Source organism: Dama dama, chromosome 5, assembly GCF_033118175.1.
Source record: "Dama dama isolate Ldn47 chromosome 5, ASM3311817v1, whole genome shotgun sequence".
Taxonomy (NCBI): domain Eukaryota; kingdom Metazoa; phylum Chordata; class Mammalia; order Artiodactyla; family Cervidae; genus Dama; species Dama dama.
The window spans coordinates 42,679,862-42,706,324 of NC_083685.1; the positions used below are offsets into that span (position 1 = coordinate 42,679,862).

At 36.7% G+C, this 26,463-nt stretch overlaps 1 protein-coding gene across 3 annotated transcripts in view; it reads right to left on the bottom strand.

Annotated features, from left to right (window-relative positions):
* SCLT1 (sodium channel and clathrin linker 1) overlaps positions 1-26,463 on the bottom strand; it is a 232,551-nt gene that overhangs the window by 163,997 nt on the left and 42,091 nt on the right. For all 3 annotated transcript variants that reach the window (XM_061142351.1, XM_061142350.1, XM_061142349.1), the window contains exon 6: positions 4,742-4,880. In XM_061142351.1, the coding sequence (XP_060998334.1) occupies positions 4,742-4,880 (139 nt within the window). The remainder of the gene's footprint in view (positions 1-4,741; positions 4,881-26,463) is intronic.

Genomic DNA, 26,463 nt, shown 5'->3' on the forward strand with positions numbered 1-26,463 from the left:
AAAAGCAGGAATAGAAGGAACATACCTCAACATAATAAAAGCTATATATGACAAACCCACAGCAAGCATCACCCTCAATGGTGAAAAATTGAAGGCATTTCCCCTGAAATCAGGAACAAGACAAGGCTGCCCACTCTCACCACTACTATTCAACATAGTGTTGGAAGTTCTGGCCACAGCAATCAGAGCAGAAAAAGAAGTAAAAGGAATCCAGATAGGAAAAGAAGAAGTAAAACTCTCACTGTTTGCAGATGACATGATCCTCTACATAGAAAACCCTAAAGACTCTACCAGAAAATTACTAGAGCTAATCAATGAATATAGTAAAGTTGCAGGATATAAAATTAACACACAGAAATCCCTTGCATTCCTATATACTAACAATGAAAAAACAGAAAGAGAAATTAAGGAAACGATACCATTCACCATTGCAACAAAAAGAATAAAATACTTAGGAGTATATCTACCTAAAGAAACAAAGGACCTATACATAGAAAACTATAAAACACTGATGAAAGAAATCAAAGAGGACACAAACAGATGGAGAAACATACCGTGTTCATGGATTGGAAGAATTAATATTGTCAAAATGGCTATTCTACCCAAAGCAGTCTATAGATTCAATGCAATCCCTATCAAGCTACCAACGATATTTTTCACAGAACTAGACCAAAGAATTTCACAATTTGTATGAAAATACAAAAAACCTCGAATAGCCAAAGTAATCTTGAGAAAGAAGAATGGAACTGGAGGAATCAACCTGCCTGACTTCAGACTCTACTACAAAGCCACAGTCATCAAGACAGTATGGTACTGGCACAAAGACAGAAATATAGATCAATGGAACAGAATAGAAAGCCCAGAGATAAATCCACGAACCTATGGACACCTTATCTTTGACAAAGGAGGCAAGGATATACAATGTCTTAGTTTTAATTAGTATTATGATAAATGTCCCACCAAAAAAAAAAAAAAAAAAAAAACCTGCTTTTCGGAGTCCTCAATAATTTTTAAGTATACTGAAGAGGGGTTCTTAAACCAAGAAGGTTGAGAAACTAAGCCAGCATATAAAAAGCATTATTCTCTTTTTAGGGAGTGGAAACTAAGGTTCAGGCCATTTGCCTGGAGTCACTCAGCAAGCTGCTGACAGAATCAAGAAGAAATCTTCATCTCTTTGTCTCTAAAGCCCAAGCTTTTAAATTCCAGGTCAGAGCTATTCCTCTCTCAGTTTTAATAAGTAGGTAAGATGGTGTAGTGAAAACATAAGCATTTTTGGAACATAATAAGTATACAATTCAAATAAATAATACATTTATAAGTTCTAAAGAAACTTTCTGAGGTATAATATGCATTCAGAGACACACAAATCATAAATTTGTACAGTGACTGCACTCATGTGACCAGCAACCAGTTCAAGACAGAGAATGCTATTACCAGTACCTTGAAGCCAGTTGCCCCTTTCTACTAGATACTACAATCCTCCAAAAATAACCATTATCCTGACTTCTAAAATCTTTTATTAGTTTGCCTAAAACTTACATAGTTTAAAACTTGTAGACAAAAGTAGAATATGGAGCCAGAATTCGGGCTGTATTTCTAATTCCTGGCTGAATGACCCTCTACAATTCATTTTATTTTTTTAAGACTATTTTATTTTCAATGGAATAGTCATAAAAATACCTATCTCAAAACTGCATTTTTTTCAAATGTGTCTGATGCTAAAAATCATCTGGAATATTAGGTAGAAAGCCCAGATTCTCCTAGACCAGTGGTTCTGAAAGGACTAGCAGCAATACCTTAGAACCCGTTAGAGACCTAAGTTACTGACTTATATCCTAGACTTCTTGAATCAAAAACTTGGGGGAGAGGGTAACAATCTTTATTTTAATAAGCCCCCAGCTGATTATAATAAACACTAAAATTTGAGAACCACTGTACTAATATATAACCCATAATTTGGAAAAAAGAAAAACAACTGAAATTATTCCATATTTTAGATTTTTTAAAAAATACCTCCAATTTTTTACAAGCAAAACATTACTATAATGAATATATTTATTCATATATTTTTATATATAACAATTTCTTAGGACAGGTTCCTAGAATCTATGTAATGTCACCATCAAATTAACTGGTCAAAGGATATAAACATTTCTAGGCTTTTCCTGCCAAGATGCCCTCCAGAAAGATTTTTATAAATCATACTATTATGAGAAAACAAAATACTCCAAACTAAAAATATTTAGTTAGGTACTTGATATTGTACCAGTGTTACTGGATCCCAAAACAATTATACTTGAGATACACAGAATTTTTTTACACCTAATTTTAATTCTTCATCTTGCTGTTTAGCAATAGTAATAATAAAGATGATGAAAATAATAGATAAATTTATTTCACACATGTGATAGGCATTACACTATGTGCTTTATGGGGATTTAAAACTTTAATTATCTTAAGAATCCCATAAAAGGAGAATTACTATAATCTCTGTTTATAAATGAAGAAAGTGAAGCACAAAAAGATTTCCCAAGATCACAGAGTGAGAAGGTAGAATGGGGACCAAACTCAAGAAGTTTGACCAGATTTTTCTTTCAAAAGCTTGTGTGTTTCACAAAAACAGATGCCAACATTCTCCACTGCATGATCAACACTATGCACAGCGTCTCATATATAGTAGACACCTAATAAATATTTGTGAAATGGATGAAGATATTTGAATCTTATTAAATTATTAGACTTATTGCTTTAATAAAGCATAATATAATAAAGAATTCTCTCTCAATTTTCTACTATAAATTGCACTGTATTTAGTTTTCAATTTATTCAGTTTGGATTCACCTAGTCTTCATGCATGACACAAAAGTTTTTCAATCTAGTGATGGATACCAAAACAACTGTATGTAGAACTTTGTAATGTACATAAATATGAATGTATAAGTAATAAGCAGAACATTTAACGTTATTACTGTATGGATTCATTAACGTTTTATAAAACTGCTTGAACTGTCACTCAGTTAAAATTTCACATTTATATACAAAGTACATTGCAGATATTGTGGCAAAGTTTGTCTTTCACAAACTTTTTCAATTTTGACTGCTCAAAGCCGGACCTCATCAAACTTACTATGAAGTAATAACTCAAAATGTAGCAAAAAGGACCATCTTCAGAGAAATAATATGGGACCAAGCAAGATGTAGATGGAGAAAGGCAAAGACAGGGAGATAGGAGAAAGGGGTGAGGAATGAGAACAAATGTGACTAAAAAAAAAAATAAAATAAAATTGAGCGTTAGAAATTATAGCAACAAAAGTACTACAGAGAGATGCTTTTTAGAAGTAGAATTCGTCTTTTCTGTTTGTTGAAACTACAAATCTTATCTAGTTCTGCACTCCGCTTTCTTTTATAAATTAAATTTTTAAAATTTTATTGAGGTGTGGCTGACAATCACTGCCTATATTTAAGGTGTACAAGTGAGGGTTCTTTTACATATGTCTGTCACAGTATTTTTTAAGAGTAACAAGAAATTGCATATTCTGCTACAGTATTTAATGTCTGGCTAGAAAGCATTTTGAAGTCTAAATTAATTTTCATTTACTTATTTATATGTGAACATTAATGGGCTTCCCAGGTGGCACTAGTGGTAAAGAACTCGTTGTCAATGCAGGAGACATAAGAGACATGGGTTCAATCCCTGGGTGGGGAAGATTCCCTGAAGGAGGGCATGGCAACTCAGTCTAGTATTCTTGCCTGGAGAGTCCCATGGACAGGGGAGCCTGGTGGGCTACAGCTTGCAAGAGTCAGAGAGGACAGAAGCGATTTAGCATGCATGCATGCATGAACATTAATAAATTCTTCCTGAAATACTAGGCTAAAACAGAGCAAAGAACATGCTTTACTCATTATTCTTTTCCCTCTATTACTTTTCAAATTCCTTCCCTTTATACATTAAAGAAGAATTCAGTGCTACATAACGCTCCTTAACAAGGTATATATAGCCTATCTAATTAACAAATGATATCACTTTTGAAAGCCATGAGTTCCAAAATCAAATTTCCAAGGAATAAAAGATAATTCAACTTTTTACAGATAACTATAAAATCAAAACTTTAATAATGAATTTCTAATCCCCATTTATAAAAATGAAGAAACTGAGGAACACAGGAAGGTATAAAAATGGGATTCAAATCCATAAAAGATATGAGATACCTGGCATACAAAATTATAAATTAAAATAACATTCTCTTACATATAACCAAAAAAATTACAATGCTAAAAACAGGATATAAACAATATAGCTTCCCAAATATTTTGATAACCATAAAGGGAGAAAAAAGGAGGAAAAGCATAATTCTAAAAGAAGTGTAAGTTTAGAAAAATATAGTTCTATAATCTTTGAAAACTGAAGAAAATGGTATCAGAAGAAAACATGGGAAAAAATGTAAATTTAGGCAAGTGGATAATTGATTCTTTTCTTCAGAAATTTTCTTTTGCATTAAAATATTTTACAACACACAAAAAATCATGCCAAAAGAATTAGGATTCAATTAAAATATATACATGGCAACTGTAACATACAGCAAGGGTACATATTACAAGTTTTGTTACCTGTTAACTATTTTGCAAACTGTAGAAAATAATCATGCTAACAATTTCAATATTCTATTATCATTCATAAATAATGACTGATCACAGATTTTTAGAAATTCTGTTTATTCAGGATAATACATATATCACTCACCTGATTGGCCAGTTTTAGTTGTTCTTGAAGATTCCTGACTGTTTCGTCATCTGTATATATCTCATTTCCCATCTCTGTGCCAAAGGGAAGGGCCTCCAATTGTTTTTCAACAACAGCATCTTTGAATTCATTGCGCAACCTTTGGAACAAACAGTGAACACAGCAATAATTTAATTTTAGTAACAGTAGTTGTTGTTTCAGGGTCAACTAAATCAACATTTGGATCAAAAATCACTATTTACACAAAAATCATTTTTAATTCATCCCCTAAATGTAGAAGTATTTAAAAATGATTAAATAATGAGTCACAAGAAAAAATACATCAAAATTTTGAATGAGTTAAATTGATGAATTCAAAGATACATAATTCAGTTTGTCCTAGGAAGATTTTAATTTTTCAAAAAGATAAAATTCTGAAATTATACCTTATTCATTGATAAAACAAGTCATTCAGAAAAAATTTAAATAACTTCATCTAGTTAATGAAATGGAAAGGGGATTATCGAATTATTTGTTAATTTCTTCACTGTGTTTCACAAAACTCATTTGATTTCTGACTAGTTCCAGTTTATAAAGAATAGAATAAAATTCTTGATGGTTATGAAATCAAGACTAGAGACTTTACTTGCCAGCACTTTCTTAAGTAAGCTTGATGGTAATTTTGAAAGTCTTAAATTCAACTTTAATCTTATATTAAATATTTCATAAATGACAAATATTTCATAAATTTATTTCATAAATTACAAAATATTCATTAAATTTTGATAATTTAAAATTACCAAAAAATTAGATATATAATATACACACAGAAGGGAAAATGGTTTTTAACATCAGAAAAACTTGAAAATATTGAATTTGTATAATTATAACCAGAAAACATCATTTATACTAAATATATCTCAAGGTAAAAATTTCTCAAAGGAATTGTATCCATCCCTATAGAATAATCTAAACAGAATTACCTACTAATACTACAATCTCCACTGAAACTAGAAAAATACAATCCGAAATTTAAAAATATGTTTATTGAAAACAAAGTTCATCAAATACAATAAAACTCACAAGGCAATAATCTCAGTTACCAGTGGGGTGAAGGCAGGGGGGAGATGCTAAGTACAGGGGTAATGGATTATGAGGTACAAATTATTAGATACAAAGTAAGCTAAGAAAACATCTTGTACAACACAAGGAATATAGCCCATATTTTATATTAACTATAAATGACGTATGGGGCTTCCCTGGTGGCTCAGCAGTAAAGAATCCACCTGCATTGAAGGAGACATGGGTTCAATGCCTGGGTCAGGAAGATCCCCTGGAGAAGGAAATGGCAACCCACTCCAATATTTTTTGTCTAGAAATCTCATGGACAAAGGATCCTAGCGGGCTTATAATCCATGGGATCACACAAGAGTCAGATATGATTTAGCAACCGAACAACAACAAATAAATGAAGTACAGGTGGCTCAGTGGTAAAGAATACACCTGCCAAGCAGGAGACGTGGGTTCAATCCCTGGTTCAGGAAGAGCCCCTGGAGAAGGAAGTGGCAACCCACTCCAGTATTCTTGCCTGGAAAATCCCATGCACACAGGAGCCTGGTGGGCTACAGTCCATGGGTTCACAAAACAGTCGGTTACAACTTAGTAACGAGACAATAAATGAAGTATAAACATTGTGAGTCACCATATTGTTCATCTGTAACACATAATATGTACAGCAAATATACTTCAATATTAAAAAACAAAACCCTTATTGGTTAAGAGAAAATTTGCTGTTGTTCAGTTTCTAAGTTGTGTCTGACTCTCTGCGACCGCATGGACTGCAGCAAGCCAGGCTTTCTTTCCATTCTTCACTATCTCCCAGTTTGCTCAAACTCATGCCCATTGAGTTGGGGATACTATCTAACCATCTCATCCTGTGCCCGCCCCCTTCTCCTTTTGCCTTCAATCTTTCCCAGGATCAGGGTCTTTTCCAATGAGTTGGCTCTTCACATCAGGTGGCAAAAGTACTGGAGCTTCAGCTTCAGTCCTTCCAATGAACATTTAGATTTAGAATTGATTTCCTTTAGGACTGTGATTTCCTTGCAGTATATCCAAACTGCCTGAATGAGAAGCCAGGATCTGTCACTTTGTTAGCTATGTGACCTTGAACATGTTCCTTAACCTCTTTTGGCCTCAATTTCTTTATCCTAGTTGCCCCCTCCCCATCTAGGAGGCTCTATAAGATCAGCAAGTGGGTCCTAACAGGTTCCTTCCTAACTGTTTCTGTTCTGGGACTCAGAGCAAGTGAGAGTCTGTGTGTGCTCTTTAAGAGTGGAGTTTCTGTTTCCTCTGGCTCTCCAATATTCAAATCCTGCTGGCTTTCAAAGCCACAAGTTTTGAGGGCTTGGCTTTGTAGTGCAGGACCCTCAGCTCAGGAGTCTGATGTGTGGCTTGGACCCTTTGCTCTTTGGGGAGAACTTCTGTGCCTGTGATTATCCCCCAGTTTGTGGTCACCTACCTGAGGGTGTGCCTACATTATGTCTCTGCCCTCTCCTACCCTTTTTTCCCTTAATCTTCTGGCCACTCTGTGCAGCGTGCGACATCGAATACAAGCCCCCTGCAGTGGAAGCCTGCCGTCTTAACCAGTGGATTGCCAGGGAAGTTCTACCCATCTTGTTTTGGTTCCTTCATTGTATCTTTAGTTGTGAAAATATTTTCTGCTGTATTCAAGTGATTCTCATTGATAGTTGCTCTTCAAACAGTTGTAATTTTACCATGCTTATAAGAGAAGCTGAGTTCAGGGTTTTCCTATTCCATCAACTTGGACACACCTTGCCCTTGCAAGGTCATTTTCAGAGTTCTGCACTGATATGCAAAGCAAGGACTACCTACATGTAGTTTATTTTTATTTGTTTTAGTATCTGAAGTATTTGGAGAAAGGGTTTTAATCTCTCAGTTTGCAAATCCTGCTGTCTCTTGCCCAATATGCCCTAATTCTCCAGCTGTCTTATAATTTGGGGTTTCAGTACTTGCACCCAAGCAAGCATTTTGAACTCTTGTTGACGATGAGTGCTACTCCGTTTCTTCTAACGGTATCTTGCCTTCAGTAGCAGATATAGTGGTCATCAGAATTAAATTCACCATTCCAGTCCATTTTAGTTTACCGATTCCTAAAATGTGGATGTTCACTCTTGCCATCTCCTGTTTGACCACTTCCAATTTACCTTGATTCATGGACCTAACATTCCAGGTTCCTATACGGTATTGTTCTTTACAGCATCGGACTTTACTTCTATTACCAGTCATACCCACAACTGGGTGCTGTTTTCCCTTTGGCTCTGCCTCTTTATTCTTTCTGGAGTTATTTCTCCACTCTTCTCCAGTAGCATACTGGGCACCTACCGACCTGAGAAGTTCATCTTTCATGTAATATCTTTTTGCCTTTTCATACTGTTCATGAGTTCTCAAGGCAAGAGTACTGAAGTGGTTTGCCATTCCTTTCTCCAGAGGAGCACATTTTGTTGGAACTCTCCACCATGACCCATGTTAACCACATGGTTCAAATACTATTTTTTGAGTTTTTCTTTCAATTACTGAGGAACAAACTGTTTATATTTCCTTCCAGCTGGTGAAGTTGTCTGTTTTGCCATTCAATGCTATCACTGAATTTTTCGAAATAAGGAAAAAAAAAAAAAAAAAAAACAGAAAAATTGAAATTTTCTATTCTGAGGCTTTGTTACTGGGTTCTTGCAAATTTAAAACTGTCATATATTTTAACATTATGAAATATCACTATTTATAATATTCTCTTACATTAAGGTCTACTATTAACATGCCCGATTTTCTTTCCGTTTGCACTTGCATGGTTTATCTATTCTCCATCCTCTTATTTGCAACCATTCAATATTCTTATATTTTAGAAATCTGTCTGATAAGAAGTATGTAAGTGTCCTTTTTAATTGCTGATAAATCAGTCTTTTAACTGCAGCATGTAGTACACTGAAATTTGATGTAATTAGTAATGTATCTGAGTTTATATCTATTTCAGTATTTGCTTTCTATTTGCCCTGTTATTGATTGTTCTCTTCTTTCATGCTTTTAGATTATTTTTTATTACTCCATTTTTCCACTGTATTATCTGGGTTGGCAGTTATATGATCTTTTGCTTTACTTTTGAAGATGATAGCATGCATCACTGAATTATCAAACTCTAAAATAAATTAGCATTGCGTCTCTTTTGGGCAATGCTAGAACCTGAGAATATTTTAACTCCAAATACCCTTTTCCTAAATTTATCTTATTGCTATCATGTTTTGGCTTGGTGAGTGAGTGCCTCATGAGCTGATAGAAAATCAAAACACTGCCGTTTTGAAGTGTCTTCTCTTACTCTATGCAATGACAATGAACCATTTCTCGATCAGATTGTGACATGTGTCAAAAAGTGGATTTTATATGACAACCAGCCATGAGCAGCTCAGTGGCTGGGCCGAGAAGAAGCTCCACAGCACTTTCCAAAGCCAAACTTGCATCAAAAAAAAAAAAAAAAAAAAAAAAGGTCATGGTCACTCTTTGGTGGTCTGCTGCCCGTCTGATCCACTACAGCATTCTGAATCCCAGTGAAACCATCACATCCAAGCAGTACGCTCAGCAAAATCAATGAGATGTACTGAGAACAGCCATGCCTGAAGTTGGCATTAATCAACAGAAAGGGCCCAATTCTTCTGCACAACCAATGCTTCAGAAGTTGAACGAATTGGGCTATAAAGTTTTGCCTCAACTGCCATATTTCACCTTACCTCTCACCAACCATCTACCACTTCTTTAAGCATCTTGACAACTTTTTGCAGGGAAAGTGCTTCCACAAGGCAGAAAACGCTTTCCAAGAGTCTGTTGAATCCGGAGACACGGATTTTTATGATACAGGAATAAACAAACTTACTTCTTGTTAGCAAAAATGTGTTGATTATGATGATTCCTATTTTGATTAATAAAGATGTGTTTGAGCCTAGTTATGATGATTCAAAATTCACAGTTTGAAACCACAATACTTTTTCACCAACCTAATATTTAATTCTCTCTATATATTTTAGAGACATTATCATCACTTTAGAACAGCTGATATTCATTAGGGTTTTCACACAGTTACCCTTTCCTGTAGTTTTAAGCTTTCATCTGGGATTATTAATATTTTCTTTAGGTAGATTATCCATTTAGGATTTTCTTCAATTTTTCTACAGATAGTGTTCTCAATTTCTTTTCATCTGACCTTTCTTCTGAAGGATATTTCACTGGGTAAAAAAACTGTATATTAACAGTTTTTCTTTCAGCACTTTAAAAATATTCCACTGTCAATCTCTTTAACAAGCGGTGCGGGAAAACTGATCAACCACCTGTAAAAGAATGAAACTAGAACACTTTCTAACACCATACACAAAAATAAACTCAAAATGGATTAAAGATCTAAATGTAAGACCAGAAACTATAAAATTCTTAAGAGGAAAACATAGGCAGAACACTCTCTGACATAAATCACAGCAAGACCATCTATAAGCCACCTCCGAGTAATGGAAATAAAAACAAAAATAAACAAATGGGATCTAAGATCTAATTAAGCTTAAAAGCTTTTGCACAATGAAAGAAACTACAAGCTGGGTGAAAAGACAGTCTTCAGAACGGGAGAAAATAAGAGCAAACAAAGCAACTGACAAAGAGTTAATTGCAAAAATATACAAGCAGCTCATACAGCTCAATACCAGAAAAATAAATGACCCAATCAAAAAATGGGCCAAAGAACTAAACAGATATTTCTCCAAAGAAGACATACAGTTGGCTAACAAACACATGAAAAGATGCTCAACATCACTCATTATCAGAGAAATGCAAATCAAAACCACAACGAGGTACCATTACACGCCGGTCAGAATGGCTGCCATCAAAAAGTCTACAAACAATAAATGCTGGAGAGGGTGTGGAGAAAAGGGAACCCTCTTACACTGTTGGTGGGAATGCAAACTAGTACAGCCACTATGGAGAACAGCGTGGAGATTCCTTAAAAAAACTGGAAATAGAACTGCCATATGACCCAGCAATCCTACTGCTGGGCATACACACCGAAGAAACCAGAATTGAAAGAGACACATGCACCCCAATGTTCATTGCAGCACTGTTTACTAGCTAGGACATGGAGGCAACCTAGATGTCCATCAGCAGATGGACAAGGAATGGATAAGGAAGCTGTAGTACATATACACAATGGAATATTACTTACCTATAAAAAAGAATGCATTCGAATCAGTTTTAATGAGGTGGATGAAACTGGAGCCTTTTATACAGAGTGAAGTCAGAAAGAAAAGCACCAATACAGTATATTAATGCATATATATGGAATTTAGAAAGACGGTAACAACAACCCTAAATGCAAGACAGCAAAAGAGACACAGATGTAAGGAACAGACTTTTGGACTCCATGGGAGAAGGTAAGGGTGGGACGGTGTAAGACAATAGCATTGAAACATGTATATTACCATATGTAAAATAGATGACCAGTGCAAATTTGATGAATGAAGCAGGGAACCTAAAGCTGGTGCTCTGGGACAACCCAGAGGGATGGGGTGGGGAGGGTGGAGGGAGGAGGGGTTCAGGATGGTGGGACACATATGCACTCATGGCGCTTCATGTCGATGTATGGTAGAAACCACCACAATATTGTAAAGTAGTTAGCCTGCAATTAAAATAAACATATTAATTAAAATAAATATTCCACTGTCTGTTTTCTAGTACTTTTGTTGAGAAGTCAGTTAATATGTTATTGCTGCTACTGTGAAGATAATCTCTACCTGCTTTGATTTTTTTTTTTAATCTTTGGTTTTCTATTACTTCATAATAATGTACCTAGGTATAGTACTTTTGTATTATCCTGCTCATGATGCATGGTGTGTCTTTAATCTGTGGATTGTTGTCTCTCTGTCTTCTCTGGAACTCAAGTTATACAAATTTTAGTTCTTTTCACTATATCCCATATGTCTCTTAGTTTTTGTTTTGCATTTTCTATCCCCTTCTCTCTCTTCTGAATATTGTTTTCATTCTGAATATTTTCTTCTGACTTGGGTTACATTTCATTAACTCTTCAGTAATGTTTCATTTTCATTAACTGCATTTTTTTTTTTCAGTTCTACAATCTCTATTTGGTCCTTTAAGAGTTCTTAGTTCTTTTACAGAAATTCTCAAAACTGTGTCTTATCTCATTTAACATAATTCATAGTTATTTAAAGACCAACCTGTGAGCCTGTTTCTGTTGCATACTGTTTATGATTTTTTTCAATCATGTTGTCTTCAATCTTACTGTTACTAGCTCTTTTTCACCAGATATGAGCCAGACATCACCAAAAATTACAGAGATACTTTGAGGCCTAGCAATGATGTTATCTTTCTCTCAAAGACTTCCTTTTTTTTTTTTTTTCAGGTGGAGAGGGATATTATCAATCCCTGATTATGCTGTGCCAACATCAAAGCTTCAGAAAATTCAGAGTCATATTTCAGCTCTTTTTGGGAGTAGTTTATTTTGAGGGAATCACTCAACTTCAAAACCTGGATGTTCCTGAGCCACCCACCCTCAAGTCTGATGGGCCCTGAATTTCACTTTTTACTCTTGCTCCCTGAATTTGCTTCAAGCTCTGCTCAGTTTTCAACCTCTTCTCACTTCTAACATGGGGAGATACATCCAGTGAAAAGTAACCCCCAAAAAGATTAATATCCCTCCATTCTTTCTTTTCCAGGTCTTTGCTCTACAATGCTACAGTGACTTCAATTCATTTAAACAGATTTGATTTTTGTCAAATTTTTGTCAAGATCTTCTAGTATTTGTCCAGATTCTCTAGTTTTTCTCAGGAGTCTGATGCCACTACTGCAAACAAAACTCTCTAATTAACTTGTTTTCAATTAATTAAAAATGTTTTGAGCAGTAGTTTGGGTGCATCTCACTAGTCTGATATGCTGTTGATTTTATGCAGTTTTTAATTTTAATTTTCAATCCCTCTTTATATCAGGAGTTAGGTTAAAATGTAGTTAAGAGAAATTCTTTACACCCACATATTGTTATTTCTAATTTATGATGTAATTTATGCTTAATTTGCATGTATGCATTTATATGATGGACAGGGTTTGCAGTTCATGTTTATGAAAATGTTTTATGGGTCTTGAAAACACAGTATATTCCTGTTGGTTCATATATGAGTAACAGAAGCAGAAAAAAAAAAAAATATATATATATATATAACTCAAACTTGTTCTTTGTTCTTTGTATCTTTTATATATCTCTTATTTTTTGCCCTTGTTTTCTTTGAAATTATAATGTAATATATTTATGAATACTAAGTAAATACATGTTATCTAATTCTCCAAAGATCTCAGCAGTATAATTGAAAAAATAAAGCCATCTAAGTAATGCAAAGATTTTAAGGAATCTTTTTCAAAGCATTATTTCTTATGTATGGTTAATGAATCTTGAAAATTAGATATTAATAATTTAAGTAAGGGCTTCCCTTGTGGCTCAGTGGTAAAGAATCCACCTGCAATATAGGAGAAGTGGGTTCACTCCTTGGGTCAGGAAGATACCCTGGAGAAGGAAATGGCAACCCACTCCAGTATTCTTGCCTGGGAAATACCATGACAGAGTTGCCTGGCAGGCTACAGTCCATGGCGTCGCTAAAGAATTAGACACGACTTAGCAGCTAAACAGCAACAATTTAAGTGAGTTCAACAAACATTTGGGGGCTTCCCAAGGGAATCAGTGGCAAAGAACCTGCATGCCAATGCAGGATATGAGGAGATGCGGTTCAATCCCTGGGTTGGGAAGATCCAGGGAGGAGGAAATGTCAACCCACTCCAGTATTTTGCTGAAAAATCCCATGGACAGAGCCTGGAGGGCTACAGCCCATGGGGTTTCAAAGAGTCGAACACAAGTGAGCACACACACAGAAAACATTTGAAGAGATATTACGTACAAGACAGTAAGATGGCTCTGGTCCTAGGTGTATTTATTCAAATATACAACCAAGTCAAAATGTAAGAATGGTAGAAAAAAGAAAAAGGAGTAAGTTTCCTTGCATTTGGATGGTTTCACAGTAAGAGGAGAAATGAAATCACATAAAAGTTTGTGAAAATAAATAGTGTTATTAATAACAGCAGAACCACATTTCTCTGCATAGTTAGTTGCTTTGTCTGCAGTCACCATCAACTAGCTGCTCTCTATTTTCTTGTGCAAACGCTTAAAAAAAAAAAAAGTCAATCTTATTGGTTCATATTGCAGAACTGTTTTGCTGAGACCACACAGACCATGATTAGGAAGCTGGACAATCAGGAAGCAGCTATGCTGACTGCTGATTCTAGGATCACACCTCTTTAGCTGAGATCCTGGGATCAGGAAGTACTGCCAGTGGTAATGCCTTCAGGAACACCCTGACTTAGTTTTGACAGAAGCAGTTGCAAGAATTATTGGTGCTAGGGCCACACTACACTTGTTAGATTCTCATCCACAAAAACAGATTCCCAGATACTGCTTTTCCTCCTACTTATCTCCTGATTTAGGTCATTTACATGTGCTTATCATTAGCAGAACCCAATTCACATTCTGAACTAGATTTTGGTTTTCCAGACTCTGCAGTATAAGAAGGTATACTATAATAAAGGAGGGCGGAACAGATGTTACGCCAATCTACTATATCTGCCATAAACTGTTATTATAATTGTACAATGTAATTAAATATGACCTGAAATGAACAGAAGTACAAAAGAGCTGGGTTTTTTCCTATGAAACCTAAGCTGAATATGAAAGGCTCAATAAAGATGAGTTATTAAATAGCTGCTGTTAAATTAGAGGTAGGTAAAATAATTATAAAAAGTCAGAATTATTATCAAATCAGAGGATCAAAAGGATCTCTAAGTTCTCACTCTTCTTCAAAGAAACTGAAACTGGAAGTTATAAAGAATGAACTATTTTCCATGGTTTCTGTGTAAAAGACAACAAAGAACTGTAATCAGTAGTCTTACTCAAAGTAAAGATCTTAGGCATTATATAAAAAATTAAATAAGTGCACATTTATATGAAGTCAAAGTAAAAAATTTTAAAGTATGCATGTCTTAATGCATTTTGTTGTCTCTTTCAACCTACAGACTGCCTATTAATCTAAAAGGAAAAAGGGCTTGTACTATATTTTGTGCTAGGTACCGTATGACCAAATTAAAAAAGTAACTTGTTTCTGACTATGATATGGTGCTTTACATTAAATTACTATGTATCTGTGCCTCTTGAGTTATTTATGTTTTTTACTATTTTGCTATCTTACCACTTGCAGTATTAGTTCAAAAGATATTTAAAAAGCATGTAGTATAATCATAAAAATATATAGACAATAAAACTGAAATCCAGTCCCAATCCCTCATTTTATAGATTAAGAAACTGAGTTTTACCTCGTATGTTGCTGGTGGGAATGCAAGTTGATACAGCCACTACAGAAAACAGTATGAAGGTTCTTCAGAAAACTACAAAGAGAATTACCATATGATCTATCTATCCTGGGAATATGCCTGGACAAAACTATAATTGGAGAAGATACATGCACCTCTATGTTTATAGCTGCACTCTTTACAATAGACAAAACATGGAAATGACCTAAATGTCCATCAACAGATGAATGGATAAATAAAATGTGGTACCTATATATAATAGAATACTAATTGTAATACACACGAAGTAAAACTCAGTTTCTTAATCTATGAAATGAGGGATTGGGATTGGATTTCAGTTTTATTGTCTGTCTATTTTTATGATCATACTACATGCTTTTTAAATATCTTTTGAACAATACTGCAAGTAGAAAAAGAACTAAATAATGCCATTTGCAGCAACATGGATGCAACTGGAGATTACACTACATGTCAGAACAAGAAAGGCAAATACCGTAAGACATCATTTATATGTGAAATCTAAAATATGGCACAAATGAATCTATCTACAAAGCAGAAACAGACTCACAGACAAAGAGAACAGACTTGTGGGTGCCAAGAGGGAGAAAAGCGGGATGTCCTGGGAGTTTTGGGTTGGTAGATGCAAACCACTACATTTAGAATGAATAAACAACAAGATCCTAATGTATGGCACAGGGAACTGTTTGCAATATTCTGTGATAAATCATAATGGAAAAGAATATAAAGAAAGAATGTATGTATGTGTACAACTGAGTCATTCGGTTGTACAGCAGAGACTGCCACAGCACTGTACATCAACTACACTTCAATTAAAAAAAAAAAACAAAAAAACTGAGCTCCAGACAGATTAAAGTACTAATACTAGGAAAATTACCCAGTCAGAAACTGCAGTTCTGAAATTTTAACCAATTATAAATAGGCAAGATCACTTTCTAAATCTTTGAGTTCACAAAGATGAATCAAACAATTCTAACAGTTTGTTTTTGAACTGAATTTGTCCTTGATAGTAAGATGCACCATTTCTTTTACACAGTATTAAAAATAAAAATTGCTGCTTATTAATCTGACATGCCATTCCCTACAGCTACATCTCAATTTTGTTGATCTTAAAATAGGGGAGGGAACAGAGAATAGTGTTAGTGAATTTTAGAACTCTATATGAGAGAAGAGAGAGTAAGACAAAATATAATCACAAAACATTCTAGACAACTGCCTTGTACAACCCCTCTACATGCCTCCCCTCACCTTACAGACTTTATTCATCCTTAAGTCCAAGCTTCCTGGGTGAAGGTCCTGACATGGCCACCACGGTGCAGTGTTTCCTTTGGGGATTAATACAGAACAGCCTGATAACTACAACTGTTGCTTTCCTTCTGCTTCTACAGTGACTCATATATATTCTTTCCAGAAAAAAATGGAATTTTCAGATTCTGAAGTGCCACTGAGTACAGTCCTTCAACAGTACACTCTTCTCTGTTTAAAATCCCCGAAGAGCTCCCTACACCATCTGTAGGGCAAGTTTAAATTCCTTAACTGAGCATGTATTCAGCAGTGGCCACAGGACTGGAAAAGGTCAGTTTTCATTCCAATCCCAAAGAAAGGCAATGCCAAAGAATGTTCAAACTACTGCACAATTGCACTCATCTCACAGACTAGCAAAGTAATGCTCAAAATTCTCCAAGCCAGGCTTCAACAGTACCTGAACCGTGAACTTCCAGATGTTTAAGCTGGATTTAGAAAAAGCAGAGGAACCAAAGATCAAATGGCCAAGACCTGTTGGATCACTGAAACAGCGAGAGAGTTCCAGAAAAAAACATCTACTTCTGCTTTATTGACTATGCCAAAGACTTTGACTGTGTGGATCACAACAAACTGTAGAAAATTCTAAAAGAGATGGGAATACCTGACCACCTGACCTGCCTCCTGAGAAATTGGTATGCAGGTCAAGAAGCAACAGTTAGTACCAGACATCAAACAATAAACGAGTTCCCAAACTTGGAATGGAGTACCTCAAGGTTGCATATTGTCACCCTGTTTATTTAACTTCTATGCAGAGAACATCATACAAACTGCCGGGCTGCATGAAGCACAAGCTGGAATCAAGATTGCTGGGAGAAATATCAATAACCTCAGATATGCAGATGACACCACCCTTGTGGCAGAAAGCAAAGAAGAACTAAAGAGCCTCTTGATGAACATGAAAGAGGAGAGTTAAAAGGTTGGCTTAAAACTCAACATTCAGAAAACTAAGATCACGGCATCTGGTCCCATCACTTCATGGCAAATAGATGGGGAAACAGTGAAGAGATTTTGTTTTTTTTGCTCCAGAATCACTGCAAATGGTGACTGCAGCCATGAAATTAAAAGACACTTGGTCCTTGGAAGAAAAGTTATGACCAGTCTAGACAGCATATTAAAAAGCAGAGACATTATTACTTTGCCAACAAAGGTCTGTGTAGTCAAAGTTATGGTTTTTCCAGCAGTCACGTTTGGATGTGAGAGTTGGACTATAAAGAAAGCTGAGTGCCGAAGAATTGAGGCTTTTGAACTGTGGTGTTGGAGAAGACTCTTGAGAGTCCCTTGGACTGCAAGGAGAGCCAACCAGTCAATCCTAAAGGAAATCAGTCCTGAATATTCATTGCAAGGACTGAGCCTGAAGCTGAAACTCCAATACTCTGGCCATCTGATGCGAAGAACTGACTCATTTGGAAAGACTGATGCTGAGAAAGATAGAAGGCAGGAGGAGAAGGGGACGACAGAAGATGAGATGGTTGGATGGCATCATCGACTTGATGGACATGAGTGTGAGCAGGCTCCAGGAGTTGGTGATGGACAGGGAGGCCTGGTGAGTTACAGTCCCTGGAGTCCCAAAGAGTCAGATATGACTGAGTGACTGAACTGAACTGAAATGAGCATGCAAGGTCTTATACTATCTGGTCTCTGCCCACTATTCCAGTCTTGTGCATAATTCCCTATATAAATATGCTGGGATATGGCCACTGTAAATGATCTGTACTTTAATAAACATACAAATTTTCATTTGATGAACTCCTGCTCATTCTTAAAGGATCTGCTCAAATTTCATCCTCTCACTTAAGCCTTCTCCAACAAGAGTGATGTCATCACCAAGGATAACTGGATGTGTTATAGTTACATTGTCTGCTGTGCCCAGACTTAAGTAATCCTTGACAATAGCCCATGCTCTGGGGAATAGCATAGGGTATTCTTTACATAGAGAAGTTTACAATTAGACTAGAGTTTTGCATATTTCTTAAGGGTAGCCTTATCATAAACTGACTGACATCAAGTGCTCTGACAAATAGAAGTACTGACCATTATTTAAACCAACCAAAGTACCAAGAATGGGTACCTTCAGGATTTGACTAAAGAACAGAGAATCAGCTTTTTGGTTAAAAAAGTAGGAGCAGTAGCTATATGAGCGGGGTGCCACTACTGAGAGGGACCATGAAGTCTGTAAAGAGACAACTAATAAAAGAAGCATATCCTCAGAGATGGTCCTAATGTTGCCTAATTCTAGTTGTATTCCATGATCCTCCTTATCATGCATTCTCACTTACTTAGAATGAGTTGTTTCTATTTCTTGAAGCAAAAAGAGCCAAATGTATTCCCATATGTAGGTGCTTATAATCCTAATATTTGCAATCATCCATCCCAAAATATTATTTGAACATTTAATACATATCAAGCATTTTCAATGTTTGGTATACTGTGGTAAACAGAATAGACAAAGGCTGCTGCTCATGAAGGATACATTTTAGTAGAAAAATGACAGGCAAATAAATAATTTCAGGTAGTAATAGGTATCACAAATAAAATTGGGTAATAGAAAAATAGAAGTTGGGAGGAAAGAGCACTGCTGGATAACGTGGTCAAGGAATGCCTTCCTGACTGACGAGAAGGAGACAGTCCTGTGTACGTCTGGAGAAGAACACTCCAGGCAGAAGAACTACTGATAGGCGAAAGGGCTTCCAGTAGAAACTGGTTTGCCAGTTTTAGGCTTCCCTGACAGCTCAGCTGGTAAAGAATCCACTGCAATAATGCAGGAGACCCGGTTCAATTCCTGGGTCAGGAAGATCTGCTGGAGAAGGGATAGGCTACCCACTCCAGTATTCTTGGGCTTCCCTTGTGGCTTAGCAGGTAAAGATTCCGCCTGCAATGCGGGAGACCTGGGTTCGATCCCTGGGTTAGGAAGATCCCCTGGCGAAGGGAAAGGCTACCCACTCCAGTATTCTGGTCTGGAGAATTCCATGAGCTGTATAGTCCGTGGGGTCACAAGAGTCGGACACGACTGAGCGACTTTCACATTCACGTGCCAGTTTTAAGGAAGCCAGTAAGATTACCAGTGTGACTGGAGACTAGTCATTATGGGGGGTGTGGTAAGATACATATATACATAAATATACAAACAAAGACTTATCATAAACAGAGACATATACAGAAATTAGGATACCTCTGTGTTTATATGAGAGGTATACCTCTGAGATTATAGAAAGAAAAATATTAAACTTTAAGTAAAAAGGATGGTTTTTCTCACAGTATATAGACATAAATTAGCACCAGAAGAGCAGTGTTTACCATGTAATCCCAGAGATATCTTCTCTTTCATTGGAAAACAGAGCAAAGGTATTCATCTTTTGCTATTAGATAAATAAAGTTTTTGAGTACAGAATAACATTTTTGGACAAGTACTGAAAAACAGTGGCTTCCTTTTTTTTTTTTATAAATATACACAAGAACTCTTTCCTCAAAAATTTCAAATATGTAACATCTAGAACTTTGTGTTCATAGGCTATTATCAACACATACTAATGATATACTTCTCAACCTGGGGATCTGGCAAAGAGACTGGGAATGCCCAGGGAATCTAATTTGGAAAGACAGTGGGATTTGATAACAGAACTTCCACAGGACTGAGGGAAGCAGAAACCCTTGGAGGGCACAAACAAAATCTTGTGCATACCAGGACCCAGGGGAAAGGAGGAGCGACCCCACAAGAGACGGAGCAAGACTTGCCTGTGAGTGTCTGAGGGTCTCTGGGAGAGGTGTGGGTCAGCAGTGGCTTGCTGTGGTGATAGGGGCAGTGGCAGCAGCAGTCCTGAAAGGTGCTGAAGGTCCTGAAATTCTTTTGGAGGCTGCCAGTAGCCTTACCAGTAGCCTTACCGGGCTTCCCTTGTGGCTCAGCTGGTAAAGACTCCATCTGCAATGCGGCAGACCTGGGTTCGATCCCTGGGTTAGGAGGATCCTCTGGAGAAGGGAAAGGCTACCCACTCCAGTATTCTGGACTGGAGAATTCCATGGATTGTATAGTCCATGGGGTCGCAAAGGGTCGGACATGACTCAGCGACTTTCACTTTCACGCTAGTAGCCTTATCACAGAGCGTGCAACACTACGACTGAGTCACCTCAGGCCAAACAACTAACAGGGAAGAAGCACAGCCTGCGCATCAACAGACATTTGGATTAAAGATTTACTGTGCATGGCTCTGCCCACCAGCGCAAGACCCAGTTTTCCCCACAGCCAGTCCCTCTCATCAGGAAGCAAGATTTATAATCTCACAGCCAAGAGAATGAAAATCACAATCACAGAAAGCTAACCAAAATGATCACATGGGTCTCAGCTTTAACTCAAGCAAGCTATGAGTCACATCTTGCAGGGCTACTGAAGATGGATGGGTCATGGCCACATGACAAAATGTGGCCCACTGGAGAAGGGAATGGCAAGCCACTTCAGTATTCTTGCTTGTGAACTCGATGAACACAATCAAAAGGCAAAAAGATATGACACCAGAAGATGAGCCCCCAAGGTCAGCAGGTATCCAAAGGCTACTGGGGAGGAGCAGAGGAACAGTTCCAGAAAGAATGAAGAGGTTGACCTAAGCAGAAATGTTGCTCATCTGTGGATGAGTCTGGTGGTGAAAGTAAAAGTCCAAAGCTGTAAAGAACAATACTACACAGGAACCTGGAATGCTAGGTCCGTAAATCAAGGTAAATTGGAAGTGGTCAAACAGGAGATGGCAAGAGTGAACATCTACATTTTAGCAATAAGTGAACTAAAATGGATGGGAATGTGCAAATTTAACTCAGATGACCATATAATTACATTATAACTACCACTGTGGGTAAGAATGCCTTAGAAGAAATGGAGTCGCCCTCAGTCAACAAAAGAGTCTGAAATGCAGTACCTGGGTGCAATCTCAAAAATGACAGAATGATCTCGGTTCATTTCCATTCAGCATCACAGTAATCCAAGTTTATGCTCCAACCACGAATGTGAAAGAAGCTCAAGTCGAAAAGTTCTATGAAGACCTACAAAACCTTCTAGAATTAACACCAAAAAAAAAGTCCTTTTCATCAGAGGGGACGGTAAAGCAAAAGTAGGAAGTCAAGAGATAGCTGCAGTAAGGCAAGTTTGTCCTTGGAATACAAAATGAAGCAGGGCAAAGACTAACAGAGTTTTGCCAAGAGAACGCACTGGTCATAGCAAACACCCTCTTCCAACAACACAAGAGATGACTCTACACATGGACATCACCAGATGGTCAATACAGAAATCAGATTGATTATATTCTTTGTGGTAAAAGTTGGAGAAGCTCTATACAGTCAGCAAACACTTCTGGGACCTAACTGTGGCTCAGACCATGAGCTTCTTACTGCAAAATTCAGGCTTAAATTGAAGAGAGTAGGGAAAACCACTAGGCCGTTCAGGTATGGCCTAAATCAAATCCCTTATGATTATACAGTGGAAGTGACAAATAGATTGAAGGGATTAGATCTGGTAGACAGAGTGCCTGAAGAACTATGGATGGAGGTTCATAGCATTGTACGGGAGGTGGTAACCAAAACCGTCCCCCAAAAAAAGAAATGCAAGAAGGCAAGGTAGTTGTCTGAAGAGGCCTTACAAATAGCAGAGATTAGAAAAGAAGGAAAAGGCAAGGGAGAAAGGGAAAAAGATACCAAACTGAATGCAGAGTTCCAGAGAATAGCAAAGAGAAATAGAAAAGCCTTCTTAAGTGAACAGTGCAAAGAAATAAGAGGAAAACAATAGAATAGCAAAGACTATTACAAGAAAATTACAGATACCAAGGGAACATTTCATGCAAAGATGGGCACAACAAAGGACAGAAACAGTGAGCAGAAGAGATTAAGAAGATGCGGCACAAATATACAGAAAATTTAAAAAGAAAAAAGGTCTTAATGACCCTAATAACTGCAATCGTGTGATCACTCAGAGCGAGACATCCAGGAGTGTGAAGGCAAGTGGGTCTTAGGAAGCATTACTATGAACAAACCTAGTAGAGGTGATAGAATGCCAGCTGAGCTATTTCAAATCCTAAAAAATGATGCTGTTAAAGGGGTGCACCCATTAAGTCAGCAAATTTGGAAAACTCATCACTAGAAAAGGTGAGCTTTCATTCTAATCCCAAAGAAAGGCAATGCCAATGAATATTCAAACTACCATAGAACTGCACTCATTTTATATGCTGCAAGATTATGCTCATAATACTTCAAGCTAAGCTTCAGTATCACGTAAACTGAAACCTTCCAGATGTACAAGCTGGATTTAGAAAAGGCAGAGGAACAAGAGATCAAATTGTCAGCATCCGCTGCCTCAAAGAAAAATCAAGGCAATTCCAAAAAAATCTACTTCTGCTTCATTGACTACACTAAAGCCTTTGACTGTGTGGATTACAACCAACTGGAAAATTCTTAGAGATGGGGATACCAGACCACCTTACCTGTCTCCTGAGAAGCCTGTATGCAGAACGAGAAGCAACAGTTAAAACCAGACATGGAACAATGGACTGGTTCCAAACTGGGAAAGGAGTACGTCAAGACTCTATGCTGTCACCCGGCTTATTTAACTTATATGCAGAGTACATCATGTGAAATGCTGGGCTGGATGACTCAGAAGTTGGAATCAAGATTGCTGGGAGAAATATCAACAACCTCAGATATGTCACTCTAATTGCAGAAAGTGAAGAGGAACTAAAGGGCCTACTGCTGATGGGGGTGAAAGAGGAGAGTGAAAAAGTTGACTTAAAACTCAACATTCAAAAAACTATGATTATGGCATTCAGTCCCATCACTTCATGGCAAATAGATGGGGAAAAAGTGGAAGCAGTGACTGATTTTATTTTTGGGGGCTCCAAAATCACTGCAGACAATGACTGTAGCCATGAAATTAAAAGACGCTTGCTCCTTGGAAGGAAAGCTATGACAAACCTAGACAGTGTATTAAAAACCAGAGATAACACTTCACCAACAAAGGTCTGAATAGTTAAAGCTATGGTTTCTCTAGTAGTCATGTATAGATGTGACAGCTGGACCATAAAGAAGGCTGAGCACTGAAGAATTGATGCTATCGGGTTATGGTGCTAGAAGACTCTTGAGAGTCCCCTGGACAGCAAGGAGATCAAACTAGTCCATCCTAAGGAAAATCAACCCTGAATATTCAATGGAAGGACTGATGCTGAAGATGAAGTTCCAATACTTTGGCCACTTGATGCGAAGATCCCATTCACTGGAAAAGACCCTGATGCTGGAAAAGATTGAGGCCAGGAGGGAAACTGGTGACAGAGGATGAGATGGCTCGACAGCATCACTTGACTTGGACATGAATCTGAACTCTGGGAGATGGTGAAGGACAGGGAAGTCTGACGTGCTACAGTCCATGGGCTTGCAAAGAGAAGGACATGATTTATCAACTGAACAACAACAATTTAGTAAGTACTCAATAAATATTATGAATTATTGGATGCATGTCTTATGACTTCACTAAATATTAAATCTGAAGGTATGTGACTCCAGATTACTTTCAGCAGTTCAGTAATGTAATTTAAGGATGAAAGGTTTCCCTATCTTTCCCTTCTTCCCATCTCATTGCGTTTCTGATATCTACTATCATGGTTACAAATGTACAGCTACAGTAGCTTCAACATAACACTTTCTAAAATGCTGTAGTTCATGGGGTCGCAAAGGGTCAGACGCAACTGAACTGAACTGATCTGAAAATGACGGGAACTGAAAGGAGCTAAGTTTTCCTGCCAGTCTCTCTTCTTGGCAGTGAGAAAAATCTTCCCAGTGGCACTACTACAGACTGTCCCTTACTTCACTGGATAAAAGTGAATCTCATGTTTATACTTAAACCAATCCCTGACATGAGAAATGTGCATGAGTTTATAATCTAAGATTTATCACCTGAGATTGTGGAAGAAGCTCATATCCTCTGAGCGCAATGAAACTGGAACAAAATCAGGGTTATATGAACTATGAAAGAAGGGGAAAATAGCTCTTACAGTGGCAATGATTGTCTTTCAAACCCTCAATAATAAAATAAAAAATAATAACAATAAAAAGTAGTATTTACTTAGTGCCAGACAGTGCTGTACATATATTTACTCACTATATAACCCAATTTCCTTCCTCTGGCAAGTTATGAGAAGGAAATATGATACTGAAGAAAATAAGACAAAAACAAAATAAAAACTAGTATATTCTCAACATGAACTGCATTTCAAGGAATAGACTAAAAATGAGGATGATATAACGAATATTTTTTTCACCTCTTCCTAAGTCTCATAAAATGACTTCACTATTATCTATTTGTAATCAATTCCTAGGTAATATTCAGCTATATACAATGTAGTAGAATGTTTCCCAAACCCAAAAATGTGGAACTGCATACTACTGTATAATCCAAGCCACTGCCAGCTTCCATTATTCTGACCTGATCATATCTAAAATATGTTCTTAAAAACGATAAACTCTTTTTGATTTTGCAGCCCTTAACAGCAATGCTTAATTAAAAGCAGGATACTGCCCTAAAGACAGAGTTTACTTTAAAACCTGATAACACTGGGTTATTTAAAGTGCCTTTTAACAAGCTCAGGATCCATTTTTTCTCATTTCCCTCTTATACTCAGAATAAATACATTTATGAGCCACGACTGCAGCACTATTAAAACAGTAAAGGTAGATTTTTAGAGGACTGGTTTCAAAAGACCTGGACATACGGAAACGACTAAATCATTGTCTCATTCATGTAACACCGTATTATCCCCAAAACATTAAAATACAAACTTTACTTACATATACTGGTGATTCAAAAATCTTAGTAATACTCTTTACTAGGAAGATCATAGTCTGTCTCACAATTATTTTGAAAAAGAATAGTGCATCATAAAAAAGTTAGAAAACTTTTCATGGGAAAAAACAGAAATAAATGAGAAAAATGGAAAATCTAGTTAAGAGATTTACATAGAAGAATGCAAACAAAGGAATGGCAAATTTTAAAAAGATTTCTTAATTTTTTTGGTTTAGTTTTATGTCAACAACAAAAGTTCTATCAGATCTCAGTCCAGTTACATAACCTTCAAAAGTTAAACTTGGAATAGAATAAAACCCTGAACATTTTTAAAAGAAAACATGCGAGAAGATCTTTATGACCACAAGCTGAAAGGATTTGTTAGAGACACAAAGATCAACAACCATAAGAGAAAAGATAGATATATTCAACTACCTCAAGATTTTAAAAAAATAAAATTCTGTTGATCAAACATATCACAACCTGGAAACAGGAATCTGAAATGCACCTATTGTCTAACACAACAAATGGGCCACTGGCACTCATTATTCATTCTCATCCCTTTCCATTTTCTAGCATCTTTTATAGTAATTAAAATTCTAAAACTGTATTTCCCAAATTTCCTTGCAGCTGGTGTGCTGTATGGGATTAGTTTCAGCAGTGAGAGGCACTTGAGGGGGATATGGAAGGTAGAAGTAAGCTGAGAATATTTTCCTATAGGTATGATAGATGGCAAGCAAAACTGGTAGACTTGAGTGCTCTTGAAATCAGCAACCCATAGTCCACTTTTCAGTGTCAAGTTTTCAGCTTCGTGAAAATGATGTTGTAGTGGTGGCTATAGCAGCATAAATTCCTGAACACAGCATCTCAGCCTCTATGGTATGACTCTAAAACCAATGATCTTACCTACATTTTAACTGAAAGTGACTAAATCTCTTACTTGTTTGAAATGCCTACAATGGTTATGGTTAACACTGACTGGCACACCAACAAATACTGACAATACAGATTATATAAATTTACTAAGGGAAAGATAAACAAATAGAAAATGGGAAAAAGAAATGAATGTGCATTTCATGAGAAATCACATGGGTAAGGAAATACATGAAAAATGGTTGAACATATCGGTAGTCAGAAAATGCAAATTAAAACC